The sequence below is a fragment of the Neofelis nebulosa genome, chromosome 13 (genome assembly GCF_028018385.1).
Source record: "Neofelis nebulosa isolate mNeoNeb1 chromosome 13, mNeoNeb1.pri, whole genome shotgun sequence".
NCBI classification, from domain to species: Eukaryota; Metazoa; Chordata; class Mammalia; order Carnivora; family Felidae; genus Neofelis; species Neofelis nebulosa.
The window spans coordinates 23,957,135-23,980,480 of record NC_080794.1 but is presented as its reverse complement, the minus strand read 5'-3'; the positions used below and the strand labels follow the sequence as shown (position 1 = coordinate 23,980,480).

General features: G+C 50.7%; 1 protein-coding gene across 1 annotated transcript in view; it reads right to left on the bottom strand.

Annotated features, from left to right (window-relative positions):
* LOC131492409 (liprin-alpha-1-like) overlaps window positions 1-23,346 on the bottom strand; it is a 68,616-nt gene continuing 45,270 nt past the window's right edge. Inside the window, 11 exon segments of the mRNA XM_058696036.1 lie at window positions 1-241; window positions 2,022-2,101; window positions 3,331-3,393; window positions 4,687-4,818; window positions 7,212-7,295; window positions 7,580-7,656; window positions 8,856-8,985; window positions 10,571-10,717; window positions 12,247-12,585; window positions 12,973-13,137; window positions 13,409-13,510. Coding sequence (XP_058552019.1) covers window positions 1-241; window positions 2,022-2,101; window positions 3,331-3,393; window positions 4,687-4,818; window positions 7,212-7,295; window positions 7,580-7,656; window positions 8,856-8,985; window positions 10,571-10,717; window positions 12,247-12,585; window positions 12,973-13,137; window positions 13,409-13,510 — 1,560 coding nt within the window.

The window sequence follows — 23,346 nt, the reverse complement described above, 5'->3', positions numbered from 1 at the left end:
TTAGTTCCAGAAGAGCCTCACAGACAGGAAAAGGCAGGTGACATTGGAGCTGGCAGGTGGGTCCCACGAGAGCCCCCAGAGGATGGAGATCCTTGCCTTGGAAGGCTCATGTCGCAGACGGGCCACACGGCCTTTCCGGCGGCGCTGCAACACCGCGCTGCTGCTGCTGCTGCTGCTGGCATCCGTGGGGCTGTCCGCCAGACGGAACCTGGAAGCTGGGATGCTGCCGACGTGCGTCCGCCTGAAATACGGAGGGAAACAATCAACAAACACGCACACACACACCGAGGTTGTTATCTAAAGAAAAGGGGACTTTGCCAGCCAGGCCAAAATCCGTCAATTAGGAAAATGAGGTCACAGAAAAAGGTCTCCAAGGAAGGCATCCTTGCCCCTGGCTCCAGTGCAAGCCCGCTAGCCGGGTCCTGTGGAGACAGGGTCTCCCGGGCCCAGCAGGTGCAACGCATCCCCGCGGCCCAGACGTCCCCGAGGTGGAGCAGCGCCTGCCCCCAGTCAAGCTGTCATCCAGCGTGTCTGCACCACCTCCTGCCCAACTGACTGGGAAGCACTCCTATACGTCCCTCTGGCCTTCACCTGCCATCGGACCACGTGTGCCAAGGCCCTCGCTGTGATGCCAGGTGACCCCAGGTTTTCCTCCACCAGCCACTATCGGGCGCCCCAGGGGCATGCGCGGCAGGATCCTTGGGAACCACACCTCGCAGCTCCCGTACACAGGAGGCAAAAGCGTCTCTGGCCTTTGTGCAGTTAGACTAACAGACAAATGTCCCCCTTGGCCACAGAAGTCTCCAGAAAAGTTCCATGGAGCCCCGAGCCCCTAGGGTGGAGTCACTTAATTGGGCTGTCAGCTGCTCCCCTCAGCAAAGGCTCTGGGCACGAAGCGGTCAGCAGCTGTGAAGGAGCACCCGCCAGCCCACGTGCCCGGCCTCAGCCACGGGTTCACCCTCCACACTTGAACCCTGCACGGGAGTCCAGTGGCTCCTTGCTCTCTGGAAAAGAAGAGAAGCTGACTTCCGTTGCACAAATCCCAGTGCGGCCTGAGTGGGCCTGCTTTTGGAGCAGGAGCCTGCACCTAAGGGGGCCCAGTCAGCTACTCGAGGCACTGTCACACCAGAATGACTCTCACCTGGTACCTATTTCTTACAAAGAAGCAAGCAAACCTTTTAATACCTGCTGACAATTACTGTCTGCAGGACGCAGCTCACAAGCCGGCTGACCCGCTCCCTCACAGGCGACTCACCAATGTCCCAACAGACTTAAAGCGATTACATGTCATTCTCCACTCTTTTCAAAAAGCTAAGAAACTGGGAGCACTGCGCTAACCCCACCAATGTGAAGGTGACCTTCACAACCATGGCCACGTGTCCACTCCCATGGTGACCCCACTGGTGTTACCGAAGGGACCACAGCTTCCGGGGACGCTGGGTCCGAATCTGGCACGCTGGACCCCTCCTAGCCCCACCCCATCACTGCCACACTCGGTGGAGGGAGGCCGCAAATAAACCCACCCAAACACGAACAGAACTTTCCCTAACTTCCACGCCTCCTCCCATGGCTGTGAGCTCTGTCATGCCTCCCGGTCTCCTGAGATTCCAAACCTAACCTCTGCAATGAGGTTTCACTTCTCCCTCTTGCCAACTACGAAGCTACCGGCTCCCTGAGCTACATCCAGTCACTCTGCCCATTCGGCCAAAGGATTCCTCTGGAAGATACACAGCAGGTGCTAACATATGTGTTTGTGAGGTGGTTCATGTTAGGCACGGTGAAGGGCAGTGTCCCCCCCAGCCCCGCCCCATCATCAGTTAGGTGGTACCTGGAAAATGGATCGCATCAGACTACAACACGCTCAGGGTTATTGTGTGTAACTCTGATCCGGTTCGGGTCATACCATAGCACACCCACGGTTCTACATTGGAACCATGAGCTGGTTCAGGTCATACTGGTGACAGAGGGAAGCCGCCCCCAGCCGCATCTCAAACACATCTGTGACCCGGGAAATGTCATACCCGTGGTGAAGCGAAGAGCCTCTCAGTCTTGCCCGCTTTAATTCAGCCCTCAGTGCTTCCATGCTCTGTAGAAGCCGATCCTGCAAAGCAGCAAATGACAACGACACTCACTGCAAGCAAGGTTAACGATTCTTTGCCTCAAGAGTCCGTTCAACACGGAGCACAAACTGGTAGTGGCCAGAGGAGAGGAGAGTAGGGGCGGTGGGCAAAAGAGGTGATGCTGATTAGGAGGCATAAGCATCCAGATATCAAATAAGGCCGTCTCGGGGATGAAAAGCACCGTACAGGGAATACGGTCCGTGATACCCTAAGGACTCTGTATGGTGACACACGGTGACCACAGTGATGGTGGTGAGCACAGAGTTACGCGTGCAATTGTTGAAACGGTATGCTGTCTACTTGAAACTGATACAACACTGTAGGTTCATTACACGATGGGGAAATTCAGCAGTTACAAACCCCAAGACCATTGTCTCCAAGAGTCCTCCAGTAAACACCTGGATCACCAAGTGAACGTCCTAAACCCTACTGAACAGTTAGGTCACAGGCCTAGCAAGGTTACAGAGGAGAAACACCAAGCCACTAACACTTGTTCCTAATTATGTAGAGAGGAGCAGGAGTTTCTGGGCGGTGGGGGAATAGCCCTTCTGTGCAATAGGCACGTGCTCCTTCGTGGACCCTCCGCAGCCCAGCCTCACGTCTGCACACGCAGCACCAGGGAGCAAAACCGAAGAGGACCTTCGGTCACACAACAACGCCCTAGGCAGTGCCGTCCCAGGCAGCAGACACCGCCGCACGTGGCTAACTGAGTGCCCAAAGTGGGGCTGGTCCCGACCACAGGGGATGGAACTGTGAGACGGCCCGTCGGTTGCAAGGACTGAATGTGGAAAAACATTGTAGAGTAGCTCCTTCATGTCTATACTATTTACATGATACAGTAACACGTTGCCTGCATCGGGCTACATGAAAACTAACATCACCCGTCTGTTTGACCATTTCCAATGCAGCCGCGAGAATCCTTGGGATGACACCCGTGTCACCTGTTACCTTCCTGCTGGGCAACGCTGCACTCAACGAAAGGTTTGCGTGAACATTTTAGCTTTCGAGCGGACCCCCGAAGGGACTCAGAAATCTGAACCCCATAGGCTGCACAGCTCCAACTCCGCCACATGCGTGCCATTCAGACTTGCGAGCGTGGGGCCCCTCGAAAGCACAGTGGTGGCTCGCCTTGGAGGAAGTGTCAGCCCCAGAGGTCACCTGCTCCTTTCCAGTCTCAAGGGATCACTGAATGATTGAGAGATGGAAATACCTTCTCATGTTGCGTTTCTTGTAACTGTTTTTTCAGATTGCCCACTTCTCCTAACGGAGACTTCTGAGAAAGGTACAGTCCTTTAGTGTTGATTCTTTCAAACGTTCCACATGCTAGAGCACGCCTACGTTTCTCTTTACAATAACGCAGCACCACAGAAAAGTCATGGAGTGGATGGCCATACCAACGAACAGGGTCACATGACCACAGAGTGAAATGCTGTCTGTGAAACTGCAGTAACAGCCTTTCCTCATGCTTTGTCCATGTACAATTTCTTCACAGATCACTGTCTGACTGTAAGTATGACAAGTTCCTAAGTTTACTTGCAGCAGGTACACTGGTTCGTACTAGCTTTTAGGGTCTGTGATGCCTCAGTCACTTGGGAAACCTGACCTAAGTTTCGTACATAGAATTCCAATCTCACATACAACTATTCTACCTAAAGGCTGGCCCCAGTGATCAAGGTAGAACCTCACGTGGGGTATAATAACGCACCTCATAATGGGTTTTACCCAAAACAAGTGTGTCGTGTAATTAGCATTGCTCACTGGTGTCTCCAAGTGCCCATCTTAGGGAAGATTCTGGGCTCATCTACAGGGACACAGGTGTCACCAGAACCGGTAGTATCAGGTCCGCACCCAACTGTCACCACCAGAGCTTCTCTCACAGAGATCCTATGATACTGCTTCCCTCCCGTTACACCTCAAGTGTATCCGTTATGATGGTGTAAGAGTCCAGGCTTAGACTCTTTCCAACCCAGATGAAAAGAGGGAAGGCAGGAGATGGAACAGGAGAAACTCTGTTTTCAGCTGCTTAAATGCTTGACAGAACTGCGCACTCCTACCGGTCCGTCTGGACAAAAGAGGTACAAATTAGCTCCCCAGACAAGAACCAGGCTGAAGGTTCCAGCACAGGGGTGGCCAACGAGGGCCTGCTGACCACATCCAGCCACTGCCGGGTCCTATCAACAAAGGGTTATCGACACACGGCTCCTCCCCTTAGTTATATACTGCCTATGGCTGTTTCTGGGCCCATCTTTGATTAGCATGAAGCTAGCTTACTCCTTACCTCTCAGTTAGTAAAAGCCTCACATACTTACTCTCGGGCCCTCCCCAGACCATACTCCTCTTCTAGACAGTAAGACGCACCTTCCCGCACACATACGTCGGGCAGGGACAGGACACTGGGAACTTAACACAGACAGTGGGTAACAGCCTGCAGTTTTCCGCGTGAAAGAATCATTTCTACTTTCTACAGTGGCTGTTAGCCTCTGCTCCACGCTGCTCCTCAGGATCACAACGTGAGCGTCTCCTCTGTGAGGACGGGGGCACTCAGCCGCTGTCTCTCATGTCCTACCTTATCTTCCACAGCAGCCATTCTCTCCTTAAGATGACGCTGAAGACGCTCGTCAGATTCGGAAAGGAGCTGGTCAATAGTGCCCGACAGACATTTATTAGTCTCTTCATTCATTTTTTCTCTCTGCCTTACCTGAAAGAGAAGACGCAGGCTTGAAGCAAAAGTGCGAACATCGGCTCAGACGTGCGAATGACCAGCGGTGCGACCCACACGCACGCCATCCTCGGCTGCCCCTTCCCACGGCACTCTTGGGCGTGCTTGTGCCTCACTGCCAGCACCGACCTCCCGGGACACAGAAACGCAGGAACCTGCTTCCCGGGGTCATCACTTAGCAGGTGCCTTTGTTTCTGGGAAACAAAACACACATGGGCCCTCACGAATGTCCTCATTATTAGCTCTCAGATGGGCTCAGGAGGCAGATGTACATGCAGGAAAGAGCATATTCTTTTTTTAATTTTTTTTTAACGTTTTTTTATTTATTTTTGGGACAGAGAGAGACAGAGCATGAACGGGGGAGGGGCAGAGAGAGAGGGAGACACAGAATCGGAAACAGGCTCCAGGCTCCGAGCCATCAGCCCAGAGCCTGACGCGGGGCTCGAACTCACGGACCGCGAGATCGTGACCTGGCTGAAGTCGGACGCTTAACCGACTGCGCCACCCAGGCGCCCCTAAAGAGCATATTCTTAAGGGGATCAGCTTATCTACACACAGGAGGAGGAATATTCCGGGGCGGAAACAGAAGCTCGGATCTGGCCTCAGGGGGAAAGAAATGAATCCATTGACAAAACCGAAAGATAAAACAAAATCCACTTTGGGAAAGATTCAGTGGTGAGAAAGACTTTCACCTGTTTTTCGTGAAATTCCCACATCTCCTGAACGTTTTGTAATGGAACTTGTATTAGAAATTCATAACAAATTACCTCAAGTAATTTCCGAACGTAACCGCAAAGTTCACGGGTCTGTGTTATATACAACTCTCATCAATCGTCTGGTTTAAAAACTTGTTTCTGCCGCATCTCCTGAATTAACCCAAAACAGAAGCGCCGAGGACAGGCCGGCAGGATTCAGGGGCTCCTGCCGGGCGGAGGGCCGTGGGGTACGGACTACACATGTGCCCTGCAGTCGGGGGGCCCAGGGAGGAGGAAGAGCCCACAGGACACACCCGCAGGCTAGGCAATGGACAGTCCCTCCATGCTCGGGCTTCCTCATCTCTAAGCCACACCTGCTGGCACCTCTTTCCTTGGGAGCAGGCAACAGAAAGCACGACCACCTCACCTAACACGCAGCAACGGCCATCACTTGGAAAAGACCCTGGTCACCCCACAAGAAGGGATCAGCACCCAAGTATTTTTCAAGCAAAACAGCTTAAAAGTGTCCTTGGAATTGTCTCAGTTATAATAGAATCCTTATCTCAACACCTGTCCCTCCAAACTACCATACAGTCCTAAAGGCAATGAAGTGCTTCTCTAAGTAGGTGAGGTCGAATTCTCGGCCCAAGAGGCTAGCGTCCGGTTGTGCTCGCTTGTGTGCATGTGGCATGGCAGGCTGGGGTCGGATTGTCTCAGTTATAATAGAATCCTTATCTCAACACCTGTCCCTCCAAACTACCATACAGTCCTAAAGGCAATGAAGTGCTTCTCTAAGTAGGTGAGGTCGAATTCTCGGCCCAAGAGGCTAGCGTCTGGTTGTGCTCGCTTGTGTGCATGTGGCATGGCAGGCTGGGGTCGGCCAACACGAGCCCTCACGCTGGCATCAGAAGCTTCACTCCGCGAGAACTCATGTTTTATTCTCTGACCCTGAGGGCCAAGCACACGAGTTTCTGGTGTAAGTTAAGGGTGAGTGTTTCGAGTTTTCTGGTGAAAACAAAACCTGATGGCCTTGGATGGACGTCCCAAGATGGGGAGGCCGCTGCCTGCTCTGTCTCCTGGGTGTTTCACGTTGACGTCTGACCAGCTACCGCAGGGAAAAATCTCAGGGGATTCAAGGGACACGGGCCTCCCTTTCGTCAAGGCTCGATTACGCTATTCTTCTTCTTAGGAACATCTACCCTGACCTGTGCCTTTCATCTCAAGTAGAAATTCAGGATGTGGGGACCAAGGTCAGGCCCGTGACCTGATTTCAGGACCTCAGTGTCATGTCCTAAGGAAGGAGACCCCTCCTCTAGGCTGCCCTACCCCAGGCCAGTACCTCCGCTTTGGCCAAGGGACACCCACGAGGTCCCGCGTCAACCGTGAGTAGCTGCTAATGAGCTGGTGGGCACAGTGGGCTGTGCGGGTGCCTCCACCCCTAGGCAGCACTGCCTCCGGGGCCCCAGCGTCCAGAGAACATTGTCCACATGCTAGGAGTGTTCAGTAGCATCCAACTCGCACAAGAGTCCACTGTACCCCTGATGGGACCGAGAAGGGGCCTGGCGTCCACATGGGGAGAAGTGGGAAACAAGGGACCACTCCCTACCCCCACACCCCCAGCCTGTGCCTCATCCTCAACCACTGCCAGGTGCATGGCTGCTCTGCTCGCACACGTACCCGCTGCAGTTCTTGGTTCTTTTCCTCCAGCTGGGCCTCCATCTGGCGCAGCCTTTCCTCGATGTTGCCACGCCTCTGCTCGGCCTGTGGGCGACAGCGGGGTCAGAAGAGCTGGCGGCCCCACACCACACGCTGTGCCTACGCACGACATGCTGTGAGCGGCCTTCCGCCTGCTCACAGTCCCTATAGGCCTCATGCGTGCCAGTGGGAAGCAGTGGGCTGCCATGCTGGTGACCGGGGGTAGGCAACGGTCTCGTCCCCACCCCGGGTCCCGGATCCTTGGACAGTGCCTCGTCCCCCGGGAGACACCCCTGGCCACTCAGCACGGACAGGAGGAAGCAGCAAGCAGAAAGAGCAAACAGGCGTGCTAGCTTCCTAAGCTGGGAAGTCACTTCCAACAATTTAGCTTCCTCAGCAGCAGAGTGTCCAAAGACAAACAGTCGGGCTACACGGCTGACCAGGGACAGGAGAGAGGACAGGCGAGAAAACAAACGGAGACTTGACATGCAGATCACAAAGGAGGAGAGGCTCTGTTGGAGCCTGGGCTTATGGGTGCCCAATGCCGCCTGCCCGACTTGATGGCAGCCTTGAGGGTCAGCATCCCGTGATGACACCACCCCCTTCCCACTGGGACCCTCACTGCACTGGAACCGGTGACACAGAAGCACCGACAGGCTCCCTGCTACAGGTTCCCTCAGCCCAGGTTCCGGAAGGACGGACTGGCTGCCCAGTCATGTGCTCCCTCGTCCTGTGTGCATCACTCGATCCCAGCACCGACCACATCATGTCTGGAAACTACCTCTTCAACTGCTGCCTTCCTCTGTGGGTGGTGAGGGCTATGAGAGCTGGGAGGGCAGGGACTGTGTCTGGCACGTTCCTCGACTCTATTTGTTGAACCTCCGAGTGAATTCCTTAAAGATTTATTTCTTACAGGGGTGTCTGGGTGGCTCAGTCAGTCGGGTTCTGACTCTTGGCTTCAGCTCAGGTCATGAACTCAAGGTTTGGGCGTTCGAGCCCTGTGTCACGCTCTGTGCTGATAGCATGGAGCCTACTTGGCATTCTATCTCCTTCTTTCTGCCCCTCCCCTGCTCATGTATGTGCCCATGCTCGCTCTCTCTGTCTGTCTCAAAATAAATGAACATTTAAGAATTTTTTAAATAAAAACGATTGTGTTGAAAAGAGGATAGGATTTTCTCATTTCTCGGAAAAATTCTATGCTTTTTTGGTTTTTTTTTTCCTTCAGTAAGCTCTACACCAAACGGGGTCTCAGACTCATGACCCTGAGATCAAGAGTCCCAAGCTCCACTGACTCAGCCAGCCAGGCACCCCTGTCCTTCTCTTACCCAAGGCTACTACCTTGAGCTTTGAGTCGCTGACTTAACTCTGAAAAGCAGTGAGTCTTAGATGCAGCCAACGGCACACAGAACACATCGGACAAAACCGGAGGGAACAAAACTGAGGATGATGCCTGCCATTTGAAAAGCATTCCGATCTCAGACAAAGTAGCACCGAAAACAGATCTCAGCTGGGTCGCGGAATTTGGCACGCCGACGTTACCGGTGAGAAATGAGATACAAGAACGGACCGCCATGAAAATGACATTCCCACCATGGGACCCAGAAGGAAAGGCAGGCCCCACCTTGCAGAGGGTGGCCACCCTCTGGGCCGGCTCGGCTTCCACCTCGGGCAGCGACTTGGCCTTCCTCGGGGTCTGCTGCAGCTTCCGCTCCGCCACCTCCAGGCGCTCTTGCAACTGGCGGTTTTGATCCGCAGTCTAGGAAATGAAGGCAAAGCATCAAAGTGTAGCAAGTCTTCTCTCCGTTTCCATTTTTAATAAAGTGAAACAAAAGCTAAATGCAGAGATCTACTGTTCGTTCTGACTGAAGCCAACAGTTTGGGAGGTGCTTCAGAGTAAACCTTTCCTGTCTGCAAGGAGTCACCCACTGCCTTGGTCCTCGTTTCACTACGCAAAACATGTCTTGCCAAACTCTTTGCTCTTCTTCAGTATCTTCAAAGAAGTCTTTCAAAAGACAAAGTTCCCACACATTAAAGAAAACCCATCTTCTGGAGGAGCTTGCTCGTTCTTCCTGACAAGTTAAGGAGGGAAGGGTTCGGTCCTAACCCTTCGTGAACATATTTATACTGTGGTCCGAGGGCTCGCTCCATAGGACATTCTGAGGTGGGCACATCAGCCAGCACAGAGCTTCTGAGAGCATGCCTGATGCCAGTTGAGTTCTTTTTGGAAGTGTACCATTATTCAACAAAAGCACTCTCCCTCTTGACCAAAAACGTGGAAAACTTCAACGAGGAAAACTTAGACACGAGATTTTTTGTTAAAGGACTTTTAGGGAAGCCGAGGTGGCTCAGTCGGTTAAGCGGCCAATTCGGCTCAGGTCATGATCTCATAGCTCATGGGGTCAACCCCGCCTCGTGCTCTGTGCTGACAGCTCAGAGCCTGGAGCCTGCTTGGGATTCTGTGTCTCCCTGTCTCCCTCTCTGGCCCTCCACTGCTCATGCTCGCTCTCTCTCTCTCTCTCTCTCTCTCTCTCTCATTCTGGCTCCCTTTCTCAAAAATAAATAAGCATTAAAAACATATAAAGTCATTTTAAAAATCATGTATAAGGTGAGGTTTTTGCCAGGTTAACGTTTGTTCCCACAGACTCCTTCCATCTTCTGTGTGCATATAGCTCTGTGTGTATATACAGACCGCGTCTCATGCTTTAAAACCCTCAGAAAATAAACCACATGCTGTACACAAAGTATTTCACGATCTGCCTTTTACACTCATGATTTGGAACATCTTACGTGCTCTCAAACAGCATTCCTCAATGTCATTTTCATGGCTTCCTAGTCTTTCACTTTGATTATCATTTTGGGTCGACTGACACATTTGACAAATACACCAGGCAAACTCACTCTGTTTCCAAGAAGCTGGATGCGGTGTTCCTGTTCAATGCCGGATGACCTGAGACAACCAAGGAAGAGCCGTGCGGCTTCCCAAAACACAGGGTCTCACATCCTCACACCAGACTGTGCTTTTGCACCTGCCATCCCCCCCGATCTCAAGTACTAACCAAAATGGCCAGTGCCTACACATTCCCGGCTACTCCCTGCTCTGTTGGAAACAGTGCTAACGGGCAACAGAATAACGTGCATTTAAGACAAGACAAGGAAGGAACCAAGGAGGGTAGCCCCATAACATGCTTCCATAAAATTCGAAAGAATTAAACCCTGGACGTTGAAGTAACCCCGCTGGTCAACACAAGATTCTAAGATCCTAAAACCTTGACATTGACACTTGGTCCTTAACCTGACTTGTAATTAATAAAAGTGGAATGAAGTTCAACGAAACCAACGACCTGTCGATGCAGAGAGTCCTTCTTTGCGATCTCGTTTTCAAGTTTATCCTTGAGGTCGTGCAGAGAGGTGGCTTCCTGCTGTGCCCTGAGGCAGCGCTTCTCAAGGGTAGTGATCCTCTCTTGCATGTCTTCCTTCTGGGCCATGGCCTACAGCAGGTATTTCAGAGGGAAAACAGGGAAAGAATCAGCGTACGACACATTAACACACTCCAGACACAAAAACCGGGCGAAATCCTCATTTTCCAAACAAACAGAAAAGTAGCATCCTGGGGGCACCTGGGTGGCTCAGCCGGTGACGCTTTGTGAGTTGGCGCCCCGCGTCAGGCTCTGTGCCGACAGTGCGGAGGCTGCTCGGGATTCTGGCCAGTTACCCAGGCTTATTCTTAACCATGTGTTCAAAGACAAACGGATAATAAAATCTCCCGGAAGTCACAACCTCGGTTGCCTCCGGACACCGTTGAGCTTTCCACAGAACAGCGACTTGCCTCTGGAGGCACACACCATGAGACAACCATCCTTTCTCCGGGGAAAAGGTGGAGGAAATCTCATCCAATTCCCACAAAGATGGAGCAGCAGTGTTAACAAAAGGAAGCCAAACTCCACCTTGCATATAACTGGAAGTCATCTTCTATAGCCTAACCCTGTAACAACATTGTATCCCATGGTATCTGACACTGCAAATGGAACCAGACCGTCCTGCCCTGCCTTTCTTGTCCACCACCCGAGAGATTCCTCTTCCAGCCCTCTGTGTTTACTAAGCAATTTATGTCAGCAGTCTCAAGAGTGAAAGTGATGAGTCCTAAGAAATGATTTTCTAAACTCTCTGCATATTGAACTCTGCTGCGGGGTCTCCCCCCACCTTTGCCAAACAACAACTTCACTGAATGGGTTATATAATTTCTGCAAATACTTTTGTTTTAAATTCGGACACGGCCTCACCCACACTAAGGTACTAAACAGACTGCTCGTGCACGTACACGTGGGTCTGACAGGGTCTGACAGGGTCTTCCCGAGGTGGCATTGACGGGCTGGGGGTGGGGTGTGCGGGGACTGTCCACAAAGGGCAGCTCACAGGGACAGGAGGAGGCACAGAGCAACCATCCCACCCTTACTAGTTTCTGTGACAAGGATCAGATTCCCATCCACGACGACCACACGTGCAGAAGCGGCCGCACTCCTCCATGACCTTACACCGGGACCAGCGGGCTGCCCCTCGCTCACTCTGACCGCCACGACCAGGAGTACGGAACCCCTGGGAGGAGGGCAGGGCGGCAGAGGCGGCCGTGACGGCCCCTCGGTAGAGCCGCCCTCGCACGGTCGTGCCCCCGGCAGCGACCTGGCAGTACCACGCTTCTTCCCACGTGCCGAGTGTGTTCCCAAAACGGACCGAGAGCATGGCATGGGCCAAGCTCAGGTGGCCCACACTCCACACCCGAGGGCACTCTGCCACCTGCCCGCCAGGCCTCGGCAGGGGAGAGCCCAGGGAGGACAGATTCCACCGCGCAGACGGGGAGGCAGCCCGCCCAGGCCCCGGAGTCACGTCCCGTTCTGCTGCTACTTCTACCCAACTCCAAACGTTCAAAACCCGTGGGAGACGAAGGACACACAGGGCAAGGCCGAACCAAACACCCCACGTTTGGCTAGACGACGGCGTGGCCATTTCAACCGACACTCACTTCACGGACATCTCTTTGTAATATGCAATTCATTGCTTCAGAACGGATTAAGTCTTTCCTTGAGATGGATAGGTCCTCTTCCAGCTTGGCCACGAGAGTGCACAGGGTAGCCAGGAGCTCTTTCATCTGGGTCTGCACCTTGGAAACTCAGAAAGGGAAGCAACATGTGAGGGCCCCCACTGCTAGTCTTCATATGTTGTTTTAAAAACAATGCATAAAAAGGAAACCCCCTCCAATCAAATCCTGTGATGATGTCTGGAGCTGAACTCTGCGTGTGGCCCCTAATTCTTCTTCTACGAAACTACACCCCTCCAGTGCCACACGTAACTGCTCTCTCACCTGGAAACAAAGGGATTGAGTTTGTACACAGAGGTGTTTCATTAGTCCTTACTATACAGTTACCCTAACATCCCCTTCGCCTCAAATAACATGACAGAATGCTGGTAAGGTTTTTCACGGATGCTCCTGTTCACAAACTTGCTTGTTAACAGCTTTCCATTTTACATTGGAGACAAATCTTCCCCGAAATAAATCACATTATGCAATTTGTACTAGCCAATCGATACACACAACATTTCCACCAACTACTGCTTTTTAACCATACAGACCTGTCTTCTCACAAGAATTCAAGAAGATGAAAAGGAAACTCCAGTCACACAAACACACAAAGCGTGCGTATAACACACAGCATGTGCACAAATTGAGAACCACCGTGGCTAGGCACACCGTTTCATCCTCCGTTTGGTCGTTGTCCAATATGGACTTGAGGACCTTGAGCACCTCCACCTCACTGGACACACCGGCCTGAGTCTTTGCCTGTCGCCTCACCAATGTTCTCCTGAGAGATCTCTCGTGTCTGCAGATTAGGAACTCCAAGTGTTCCAGGAGCACCTAGCGGGAGAGGCAAAAGGAAAAGCGTGTTTCAAGAACAACTTCAATTCCGGGCCTCAAGTTCACCAAATGCAAAACCAAGTCTGAATCCCTTCAATTCAGTGCCCAGGTAGGGAGCCATCCCCTCGAATGTGTTAAAATAGCCTCACTCCTCCTCACGGATCAAACAAGGTTTGAGAACAATAGGTCCCAGCCAACTCCATGGGGACATGTGGACAAGGGGAGTGAATGGTGTCCTGTGTTGAAAGACCCTGGCAGTGCGCCTACTGACCCTGGTGTTGTTTCTCTCCACCTTCAGGTTGGCGATCTCCTCCTCTCTCTGCACGAGCTGCTCCCTGCAGGTGTGGAGCTCTGCAGCGAGAGCTGCACACTCCTGGGGTCGGAGAGGGGACAAAAGTGGAGAGACACAGGGGGTCTTTACCAGAGCACACCAGGCCTCCGTGGCCCTCCAGAGTCCCAGCACCCACCACCCTCAAGTAGCATCACACACACCAGTCCCCTCCTCACCACCCACAGGAGTCCCGGGGATTTTCGGAGGGACCGACACTCAAGGGGACAGACGTTTGCAGGTGCCTGGCAGGTCTAGGACTCAGGAGCTCTGCTGACTCGGGAGCAACAGGCCGAGAAGCCTGCTGCCCATCCCCAGCCTCTGGCCTCGTCTGGCAAGCAGGCTTGTGGAGCGGCAGCGGGGAAAGGCTGACGGTAGTCAAAAGCTGCTGTCTTAGCCTGAACACCTGGCTCAATCAGACTCAACCATACCCAATGGACTTTTCAAAAATGATGGTAGGACTCTTGACGAAAGGGCGAGTTTACGACTTATTTCCTTAGTCGAGCAGGAAATATTATGGATGAAGGGTCTCTGAGGAGAGTGATGCCAGGGCCCACCACCCCGCGTGGGGCTTCTTCTCCCGCCAATACTGAGCGCCCGCCCAGGACATGGGGTACAGGTGGGCTCCAAGGAGGTGGACGCACACTCTCCAGTCAGTCGAGCGCAGAGCCCGGTGCAGGGCTCAGTCCCTGAACCATGACATCATGACCTGAGCTGAAACCAAGAGTCAGACGCTTAATGCCCTGAGATACCCAGGAGCCCCAGAGCTTTTGTCTCTGTAGGACAAACGAAGGGATAAACGTTCACTTAACAACTGACATTCCAAAGAGAGAGTGGTTGATTTCAGCCATTCTAGAAAATCCAAGGACAAACTGGTGACATACTTCAAGTTCCTTCATAAATTAACCCTTTCCAAATCAACGGGAATGTTACCACAGAACTGACCTCGTTCCTTGCAATCTGACTTGACAAGGTGAACCCACAGAAGCCTATCTGATCCTTGATGTAGGACTGTGCAGGCCCATTTCTATGTGGGGATTTTTGTTCCAATAAATACATTGGAAACTTTTCTGGAGATGTGTGACTTTTGGAAAGACTGGCAGATGAGCTGAGCAGCTACGAAGTATCAAAACTAGTAAGTAAAAGGGAGGCCACGGGTGCATGAAATAAACGCAGATACTAGGCTATTATAGCATTTCCTATCCGAAAACATACACAAACCTACTTTAACAAGATAAAACGTATCATTTTGCACACAGAAACTGACCGTACCTACATGGTGCCATTTGCAGTCAAGAGAAAGGCAAACAAATGTGGAGACGCAGGATTAAGTCCTAACCGCATAACACGAGCTGTAGCAGACGCTGTCCTCTGGGGGAAGTGTGCACCACCTCCTGCTGCTATTGAGGTCCCCTCAAGTGTTGCACGAATCCACGAATCTGCTACTCAGCTCCTGGTAAGCACTTCCTTTCTCCAGTAAATCAAGCACCACAGGAGAAGTGATTTCTCAGGGTTCCTGCGTCATTTTCACCATGTTAGGGGCAATACCATGAACCTTAATTACAGCCTGGGACCCGTTTGAAGTGTCCCCAGGGATGCTGGACGTGCTCCCGCGATGCAGAGAAGACTCACGGTATGACAAGAAAAGGCTGAATGGCCTGACATGTACTGAGGTCCACAGCTGCAGCTGCCAGCCGGCCTGCGTGAGGACCATGGAGGCACAAGGAAAGGGAAATTCTCGAAGCTCTCGCTGCGGCTACCCCAGCACATGCAAAAACCTGGTGCTCTTTGTGAGACATCTTTGTGTCTCGTGTGGAAGATGTGGCATCTCTGTGGATGTAGGACTGCTGTGAGACGGGCACACCTGCAGACTCAACTCAAACTGCAAGACAAGTGAAGACCTGACATCACGACGTAAGGCAGAAGGAAGGGAAGGATCGAAAACTGGCACATTTCAATGCAGGCACAGGATAGCTTGGTGATTTTAGAAAGGGGTTTGGCTTTTCAAATGGTCCAGACGGTAGGAGAAGCAGCTTCTACCACAAAGAGGAAGCACACGGTTTCCCAGACGCCCCAGAGAAGATTGCAGAGAAGAAGGAACCACCATCCACCGCATGTCAACCACTCCAACACAAAGAGTGAAAACCCAAGAAAATCAGGTGAGGAGACCATGGCTGCCTGCACAGGTTTTCATGCAGAAGGAGATGCCCTGTCGGGGGGAAAATGCCACAAACGACATTTATTCACGAGAAAGACAAGTGAGCACCAAGATGTTGGGTAGGAAGGGGTGAAGAAGCTACCGACTGAGCGGATACAGGTGAGGGTGTGATCAGGGAGGCTGGCCCTGTGTAGGAAGCTCACCCCAGGGTCCTGAAGGCAACAAGAGCCAGTGGCCAGTGGTCTGGCTGCACAACCAGAGCCCTTGCCCTAGACAAGTTCCATCCCGACTCTGTCCCTCAACTCAGGAAGTACGCTGAAACCTAGGGACTGTCCTCTAAAGTTCTTCTAACATTGGACAATGTCCTGGCCACCCAGAACCCCACAGGTCACCACCAAACGTCTCTTGGCGGCTCACTCGCTCCGGAACGCAGCGGGTCTAAGTCTGCCTGCGGACCAGGGGCCACGAGGATCTGTGAGGCTCATGACACAGGCACTTTACAAGAAGGACAGTCAATGAGGGGCGCCTGGGTGGCGCAGTCGGTTAAGCGTCCGACTTCAGCCAGGTCACGATCTCGCGGTCCGTGAGTTCGAGCCCCACGTCAGGCTCTGGGCTGATGGCTCGGAGCCTGGAGCCTGTTTCCGATACTGTGTCTCCCTCTCTCTCTGCCCCTCCCCTGTTCATGCTCTGTCTCTCTCTGTCCCAAAAATAAATAAATAAAAAAAAAAACTTTGAAAAAAAAAAAGAAGGATAGTCAATGCTACCAAAGAGAACCACCACAGAGGGAACATTATGAAAGTCACGAAGATGCCAAGGGACGTTACAAAAAACTCTGGGAAAACCATCAAGCCCAACACAATCAAGAAATCCCTGCTAGAGATGACTGTCCATACGACGTGCGTGATTTCCAGGACCTATGACACAGCCAATCAGGAAACTCATGAATGAGACTCTGCATATGTCAATAAGAAACAAAAGAAAAAGAAAAAGAGTTGGGGGATGCAGGGATTCAAAATGTGTAACCTACAGAAGGTCAAGAGCACAGAGAAAAGCCCAGAGGAGGTCACAGAAGAAGACAGCACAGAGAGGAGATCTGGTGAAGCAGACGGATGGCGAGGAAGGCGGCATGGAAGTGGCATCGCTGGAAAGCACGCTGCCACCAGGACTGATCCGCCAGCGTCTCGGCTCCTTTCCCACATGGACCCTTCCATGACAAGGGCGCTGGGACTAAAGCCAGCCAGCCGTCTATGGAAACATTGGCCAGGAACAGAAAGGCCCTTCTGGAAAGCTGCACAGACAGTGCCCACCTCCACCCCCATACCGCCAGGCCCCAAGGCCCAAGACTGCCCCAACTAGCGGGTCCCCCCGACCCCATGCAGGTCTGCATATCAGCACATTTGTGAGGACCCACCCCCACTTTCCAGACAGCAAATCCTCACCAAGGTGCTCAGTGAACCACTTCGCCTGCCATGCACAGGTTTCTGCGTGAAAATCGAGGGAGCGTGCAGCCAGGCCGCCCGGGGCGCATGTGTGTCACCACCACCTAAGCGGTCATCAGGAGGAACGTCGTGTGGGAGAATTGTGTGCACTTGGACGGCCTATCCTCACACGGGCATAAGGGCAGTAAGATCTGACATACAACGAATAACGTGTTGTTCCATAACCTGGCTTTCAAAAAATGACATTACCTTCTGGCAGGCCTCTCTCTGTCCCCGCCCAGAGAAAATGCCTCCCAGCCTACTATCACAGGCCGTTTTTGTAATGTAAGAATGTGTCCAGACTGTATGAGGAATATGGCTGTAAACCTGCAGGCTAGAAAAGCTTTGTAACCATTCATTCACCCGTGTATCTCCTAGGCCATGACGAAGCAATCGTACTGATTACACCAGGCCATCATGAAGCATTCACCCTTCATTGGTAATGCATGAAATGTGACATCCGTAAATACACAGGAATCTTTCCAGTTCCTCCCATTTCTTTTTTTTTTTTTTTTTTTTTCAACGTTTTTTATTTATTTTTGGGACAGAGAGAAACAGAGCATGAACGGGGGAGGGGCAGAGAGAGAGGGAGACACAGAATCGGAAACAGGCTCCAGGCTCCGAGCCATCAGCCCCGAGCCTGACGCGGAGCTCGAACTCACGGACCGCGAGATCGTGACCTGGCTGAAGTTGGACGCTTAACCGACTGTGCCACCCAGGCGCCCCTGGTTCCTCCCATTTCTGATGCACAGTGCTAATGATACACGTAACAACAGCGTAGTGTGTCACCTAAGTCAGGAATGATGTGGGTTCTGATAGACAATTCATTCTAGTAACAAACGGAGAATAAACTTAGGGATCAATACAGCGCAGAGCTGTGCATCTATTTCCCTGTGACGTAAAACTGTTTCTCTAGCTTACTTGACTCGAAGAATATAGCATATAACACACACAAGATCCAAGTGCTAATGCACTGTTTGTGTTTCTAGTAAGGTTTCTGGACAACAGGAGAGTTTGAACAGTTAAGTGTTCTGGGGACGCAAAAGTTATACATGGATTTTCAATTGTGGGCAGGGTGGAACCCCGAACACCAAGTTGTTCTACGGTCAGCTGTACTCATCCTTGAGGAAGAACGAAGCAAGCATGACCTTTGTGAACAACAGAAGAGAGTAAAATAGAAAGAGATTTCCTGTTTTAATTTTTTAATGTCATTCTTTATTTCTTAGAGACGGAGAGCAGCAGAGGAGGGGCAGAGTGAGAGGGAGACAAGGAATTGAAAGGAGACTCCAGGCTCTGGGCTGTCAGCTCAGAGCCCGTCTCGGGGGTTAGCTCGCCAAGAAAGAGTTCATGACGGGGCCAAAGTCAGCCGCTTAACTGACTGAGCAACCTAGGAGCAGAAAAGGAGCAGTTTAGACGGTCCTTGTACACAAGGCATACGTGTTTCCCCAAAGGAGTTAGTGACCAAGTTGCTCAGCAACACCCAGCACTGAGGGCCAGCAGACAGGACACAGATTCAGAAAGAAAGGCCGTCTTCTCAGAGAGCGAGGTGTATTGTACACGGACGGGGCAGGACGCCAGCATCTCTGCACAGCAGGAGGCGCCCTCCGCCCCACAGCCAAGCTGCTGCGAGGTGAGTGGGGCCGGAGCAGGGAAGACCGCAGGACTCGGCCCCTCCCTGAGTCCACCCAAGTGAAGACAGGGTACAGATCTCCAGAGACCTCACAGATGGCCTCTGAGACAGGCAAGGTCCACGCCACAGGACCCACGGACCAGCAGGGAGAGGGAAGAGCAGGAAAGAGGCAAAGCCATCTCCCTGGCTTCTGACCACCGGACCAAGGAGCAAGCTGCTCTGTTCCCAGGAGGAGGCACAGGTGTGGGGAGGAGGGTGGTGGCCGGTGTGGAACTCAAAGAGCCCACAGTCCGCCCAGATGGAGCTTCACTAACGAGGTGCTTGGAAAGGTGTCCGGGAGACAGAGTGGGGTGCATGAAGGAGAACACAGGGCAGCCGAACCTCCCAAGGAAAACCGCCTCCCCGAGTCTGTCCCACGCCGACCCATGGGACAAAACGGCCATCCTGCAGCCACCCTGTGCACATGTTCCTCCTATTCCACCGAACCACACACTCCCATGCCCTTCTATTGCTCTCCGTAAAACCGCCTAGGTCTCTGGGTGAGGTAACTGCAGCACATAGTGTTCAGCACCTAGTACAGTGCCTGCCAGGCACTCCAGAAAAGGTGAATACTTTAGTGTATGCCTTGTAACCGCACACGTAAATATTACACACGCTGCTTTTAAACATTACGTAGTTCGGTATAGGATATAAAGACGCACACTGTCCTGTGCTTTATGTGATGGGTGGTGTGAGGGGCTTGTACCTGTTGCCTAAAGAACGAGTCTTAGAACTCAACCCACACATTAGAAGGAGCCACTCTACCCAATGACGTCTACACTGCATCCAATCTTGTCTCCTCCCCAACCCACTATCCACACATTACCAGCACCAGCTTTCGAAAACTTCAACAACATCATGCCAGTCCTTCCCCCTGAGGACACAATGACCCCAGGCCCTTATCTGAAAACCCAACTCCTCACGGGGTAGGTTCTGTCCCAACACCAGCTCCCTGGTGCCTCATCCGGCTCCGCTTCCGCTTCCATCGCTCACAACAAAGCCAAGCTCCTCCTTGACCCCGGCCTTTGGCCTCGGAGTCAGACTGCTGGGAGAGTGCTCGGTCAGCCTCAGCTCCCGAGCCACCTCTCCGGAAAAGGCCGTTCCGGAACCACAGTGCGCAAGTAAGCGACATTTCCTCCTGACCCCTCCACTCGTCCACATACGCTCTTCTCAGATGTGCCTCCACCACTGTCTCCGAGGAGCACAGCAGCCAGAGCCTGGCGACCACAATGGTGCAGAGTCACAAAAGGGCTCAACAAGGGTGGGTGGTTGTGTCTCTGTAGATGATTCGGGTGCACCAAGACAGAAGCCCTTTTTGTGGGGGCTACGCCGTACACATACAGACATCACAATGACTCTAAACCCGTATCTTTCTGTAATAACACTCAATGTAAATGGACCAAATGCGCAAACCAAAAGACATAGGGTATCAGAATGGATAAAAAAATAAGACCCATCTATTTGCTGTCTACAAGAGACTCAATTTAGCCCTGAGGACACCTTTAGATTGAGAGTGAGGGGATGGAGAACTATTTATCATGCTACTGGAAGCCAAAAGAAAGCTGGAGTAGCCATACTTCTATCAGACAAACTAGACTTTCAAGCAAAGGCTGTAACAAGAGATGAAGAAGGGCATTTTATCATAATTACAGGGCCTATCCGTCAGGAAGAGCTAACAATTATAAATGTCTATGCGCCGAATACAGGAGCCCCCAAATATATAAAACCATTCCTCATAAACATGAGCAACCTTATTGATAAGAATGTGGTCATTGCAGGGGACTTTAACACTCCACTTACAGAAATGGATAGATCATCTAGACACACGGTCAATAAAGAAACAAGGGCCCTGAATGATACATTGGATCAGATGGACTGGACACATATATTTAGAACTCTGCATCCCAAAGCAACAGAATATACTTTCTTCTCGAGTGCACATGGAACCTTCTCCAAGATAGGTCATATCCTGGTCACAAAACAGCCCTTCGTAAGTATACAAGAATTGAAATTATACCATGCATACTTTCAGACCACAAGGCTATATGAAGCTTGAAATGAACCACAGGAAAAAGCCTGGAAAACCTCCCAAAGCATGGAGGTTAAAGAACACCCTACTAAAGAATGAGTGGGTCAACCAGGCAATTAGAGAAGAAATTTAAAAATACATGGAAACAAACGAAAATGAAAATGCAACAATGCAGCGAAGGCAGTCCTGAGAGGAAAATACATTGCAATCCAGGCCTATCTCCAGAAACAAGAAAAATCCCAAATACAAAATCTAACAGCACACCTAAAGGAAATAGAAGCAGAACAGCAAAGGCAGCCTAAACGCAGCAGAAGAGGAGACATAAGAAAGATCAGAGCAGAAATAAACAATATAGAATCTAAAAAAAACCCGTAGAGCACATCAACGAAACCAAGAGTTGGTTTTTTGAAAAGATAAACAAAATTGACAAGCCTCTAGCCAGGCTTCTCAAAAAGAAAAGGGAGATGACCCAAATAGATAAAATCATGAATGAAAACGGAATTATTACAACCAATCCCTCAGGATACAAACAATTCTCAGGGAATACTATGAAAAATTATATGCCAACAAATTGGACAACCTGGAAGAAATGGACAAATTCCTAAACACGCACACTCTTCCAAAACTCAATCAGGAGGAAATAGAAAGCTTGAACAGACCCATCACCAGCGAAGAAATTGAATCGGTTATCAAAAATCTCCCAACAAATAAGAGTCCAGGACCAGATGGCTTCCCAGGGGAGTTCCACCAGACGTGTAAAGCAGAGATAATACCTATCCTTCTCAAGCTATTCCAAGAAATAGAAAGGGAAGGAAAACTTCCAGACTCATTCTATGAAGCCAGTATTACTTTGATTCCTAAACCAGGCAGAGACCCAGTAAAAAAGGAGAACTACAGGCCAATATCCCTGATGAATATGGATGCAAAAATTCTCAATAAGATACTAGCAAATCGAATTCAACAGCATATAAAAAGAATTACCCACCACGATCAAGTGGGATTCATTCCTGGGATGCAGGGCTGGTTCAACATTCACAAATCAATCAACGTGATACATCACAGTAAGAAAAGAAAAGATAAGAACCATCTGAGCCTGTCAATCGATGCAGAAAAGGCCTTTGACAAAATTCAGCACCCTTTCTTAATAAAAACCCTTGAGAAAGTCGGGATAGAAGGAACATATTTAAAGATCATAAAAGCCATTTATGAAAAGCCCACCCCTAACATCATCCTCAATGGGGAAAACCTGAGAGCTTTTTCCCTGAGATCAGGAACGCGACGGGGATGCCCACTCTCACCGCTGTTGTTTAACCTAGTGTTGGAAGTTCTAGCATCAGCCATCAGACAACAAAAGGAAATCAAAGGCATCCCCATTGGCAAAGATGAAGTCAAGCTTTCACTTTTTGCAGATGACATGACACTATACCTGGAAAATCTGATAGACTCCCCCAAAAGTCTGCTAGGACTGATACATGAATTCAGCAAAGTGGCAGGATACAAAATCAATGTACAGAAATCCGTTGCATTCTTATACACTAACAATGAAGCAACAGAAAGACAAATAAAGAAACTGATCCCATTCACAATTGCACCAAGAAGCATAAAATACCTAGGAATAACTCTAACCAAAGATGGAAAAGATCTGTATGCTGAAAACTATAGAAAGCTTATGAAGGTAATTGAAGAAGATATGAAGAAATGGAAAGACATTCCGTGCTCATGGATTGGAAGAATTAATATTGTCAAAATGTCAATACTACCCAAAGCTATCTACACATTCAATGCAATCCCAATCAAAATTGCACCAGCATTCTTCTCGAAACTAGAACAAGCAATCCTAAAATTCATATGGAACCACAAAAGGCCCCGAATGGCCAAAGTAATTTTGAAGAAGAAGACCAAAGCAGGAGGCATCACAATCCCAGACTTTAGCCTCGACTACAAAGCTGTCATCATGAAGACAGCATGGTGTGCGCACAAAAACAGACACATAGACCCATGGAATAGAATAGAAACCCCAGAACTAGACCCACAAACATATGGCCAACTCATCTTTGACAAAGCAGGAAAGAACATCCAATGGAAAAAAGACAGTCTCTTTAACAAATGGTGCTGGGAGAACTGGACAGCAACATGCAGAAGGTTGAAACTAGACCACTTTCTCACACCATTCACAAAAATAAATTCAAAATGGATAAAGGACCTGAATGTGAGACAGGAAACCATCCAAACCCTAGAGGAGAAAGCAGGAAAAGACCTCTCTGACCTCAGCCATAGCTATCTCTTACTCGACACATCCCCAAAGGCAAGGGAATTCAAAGCAAAAATGAATTACTGGGACCTTATGAAGATAAAAAGCTTCTGCACAGCAAAGGAAACAACCAACAAAACTAAAAGGCAACCAACGGAATGGGAAAAGATATTTCCCAATGACATATCTGACAAAGGGCTAGTATCCAAAATCTATAAAGCGCTCACCAAACTCCACACCCAAAAAACAAATCACCCAGTGAAGAAATGGGCAGAAAACATGAATAGACACTTCTC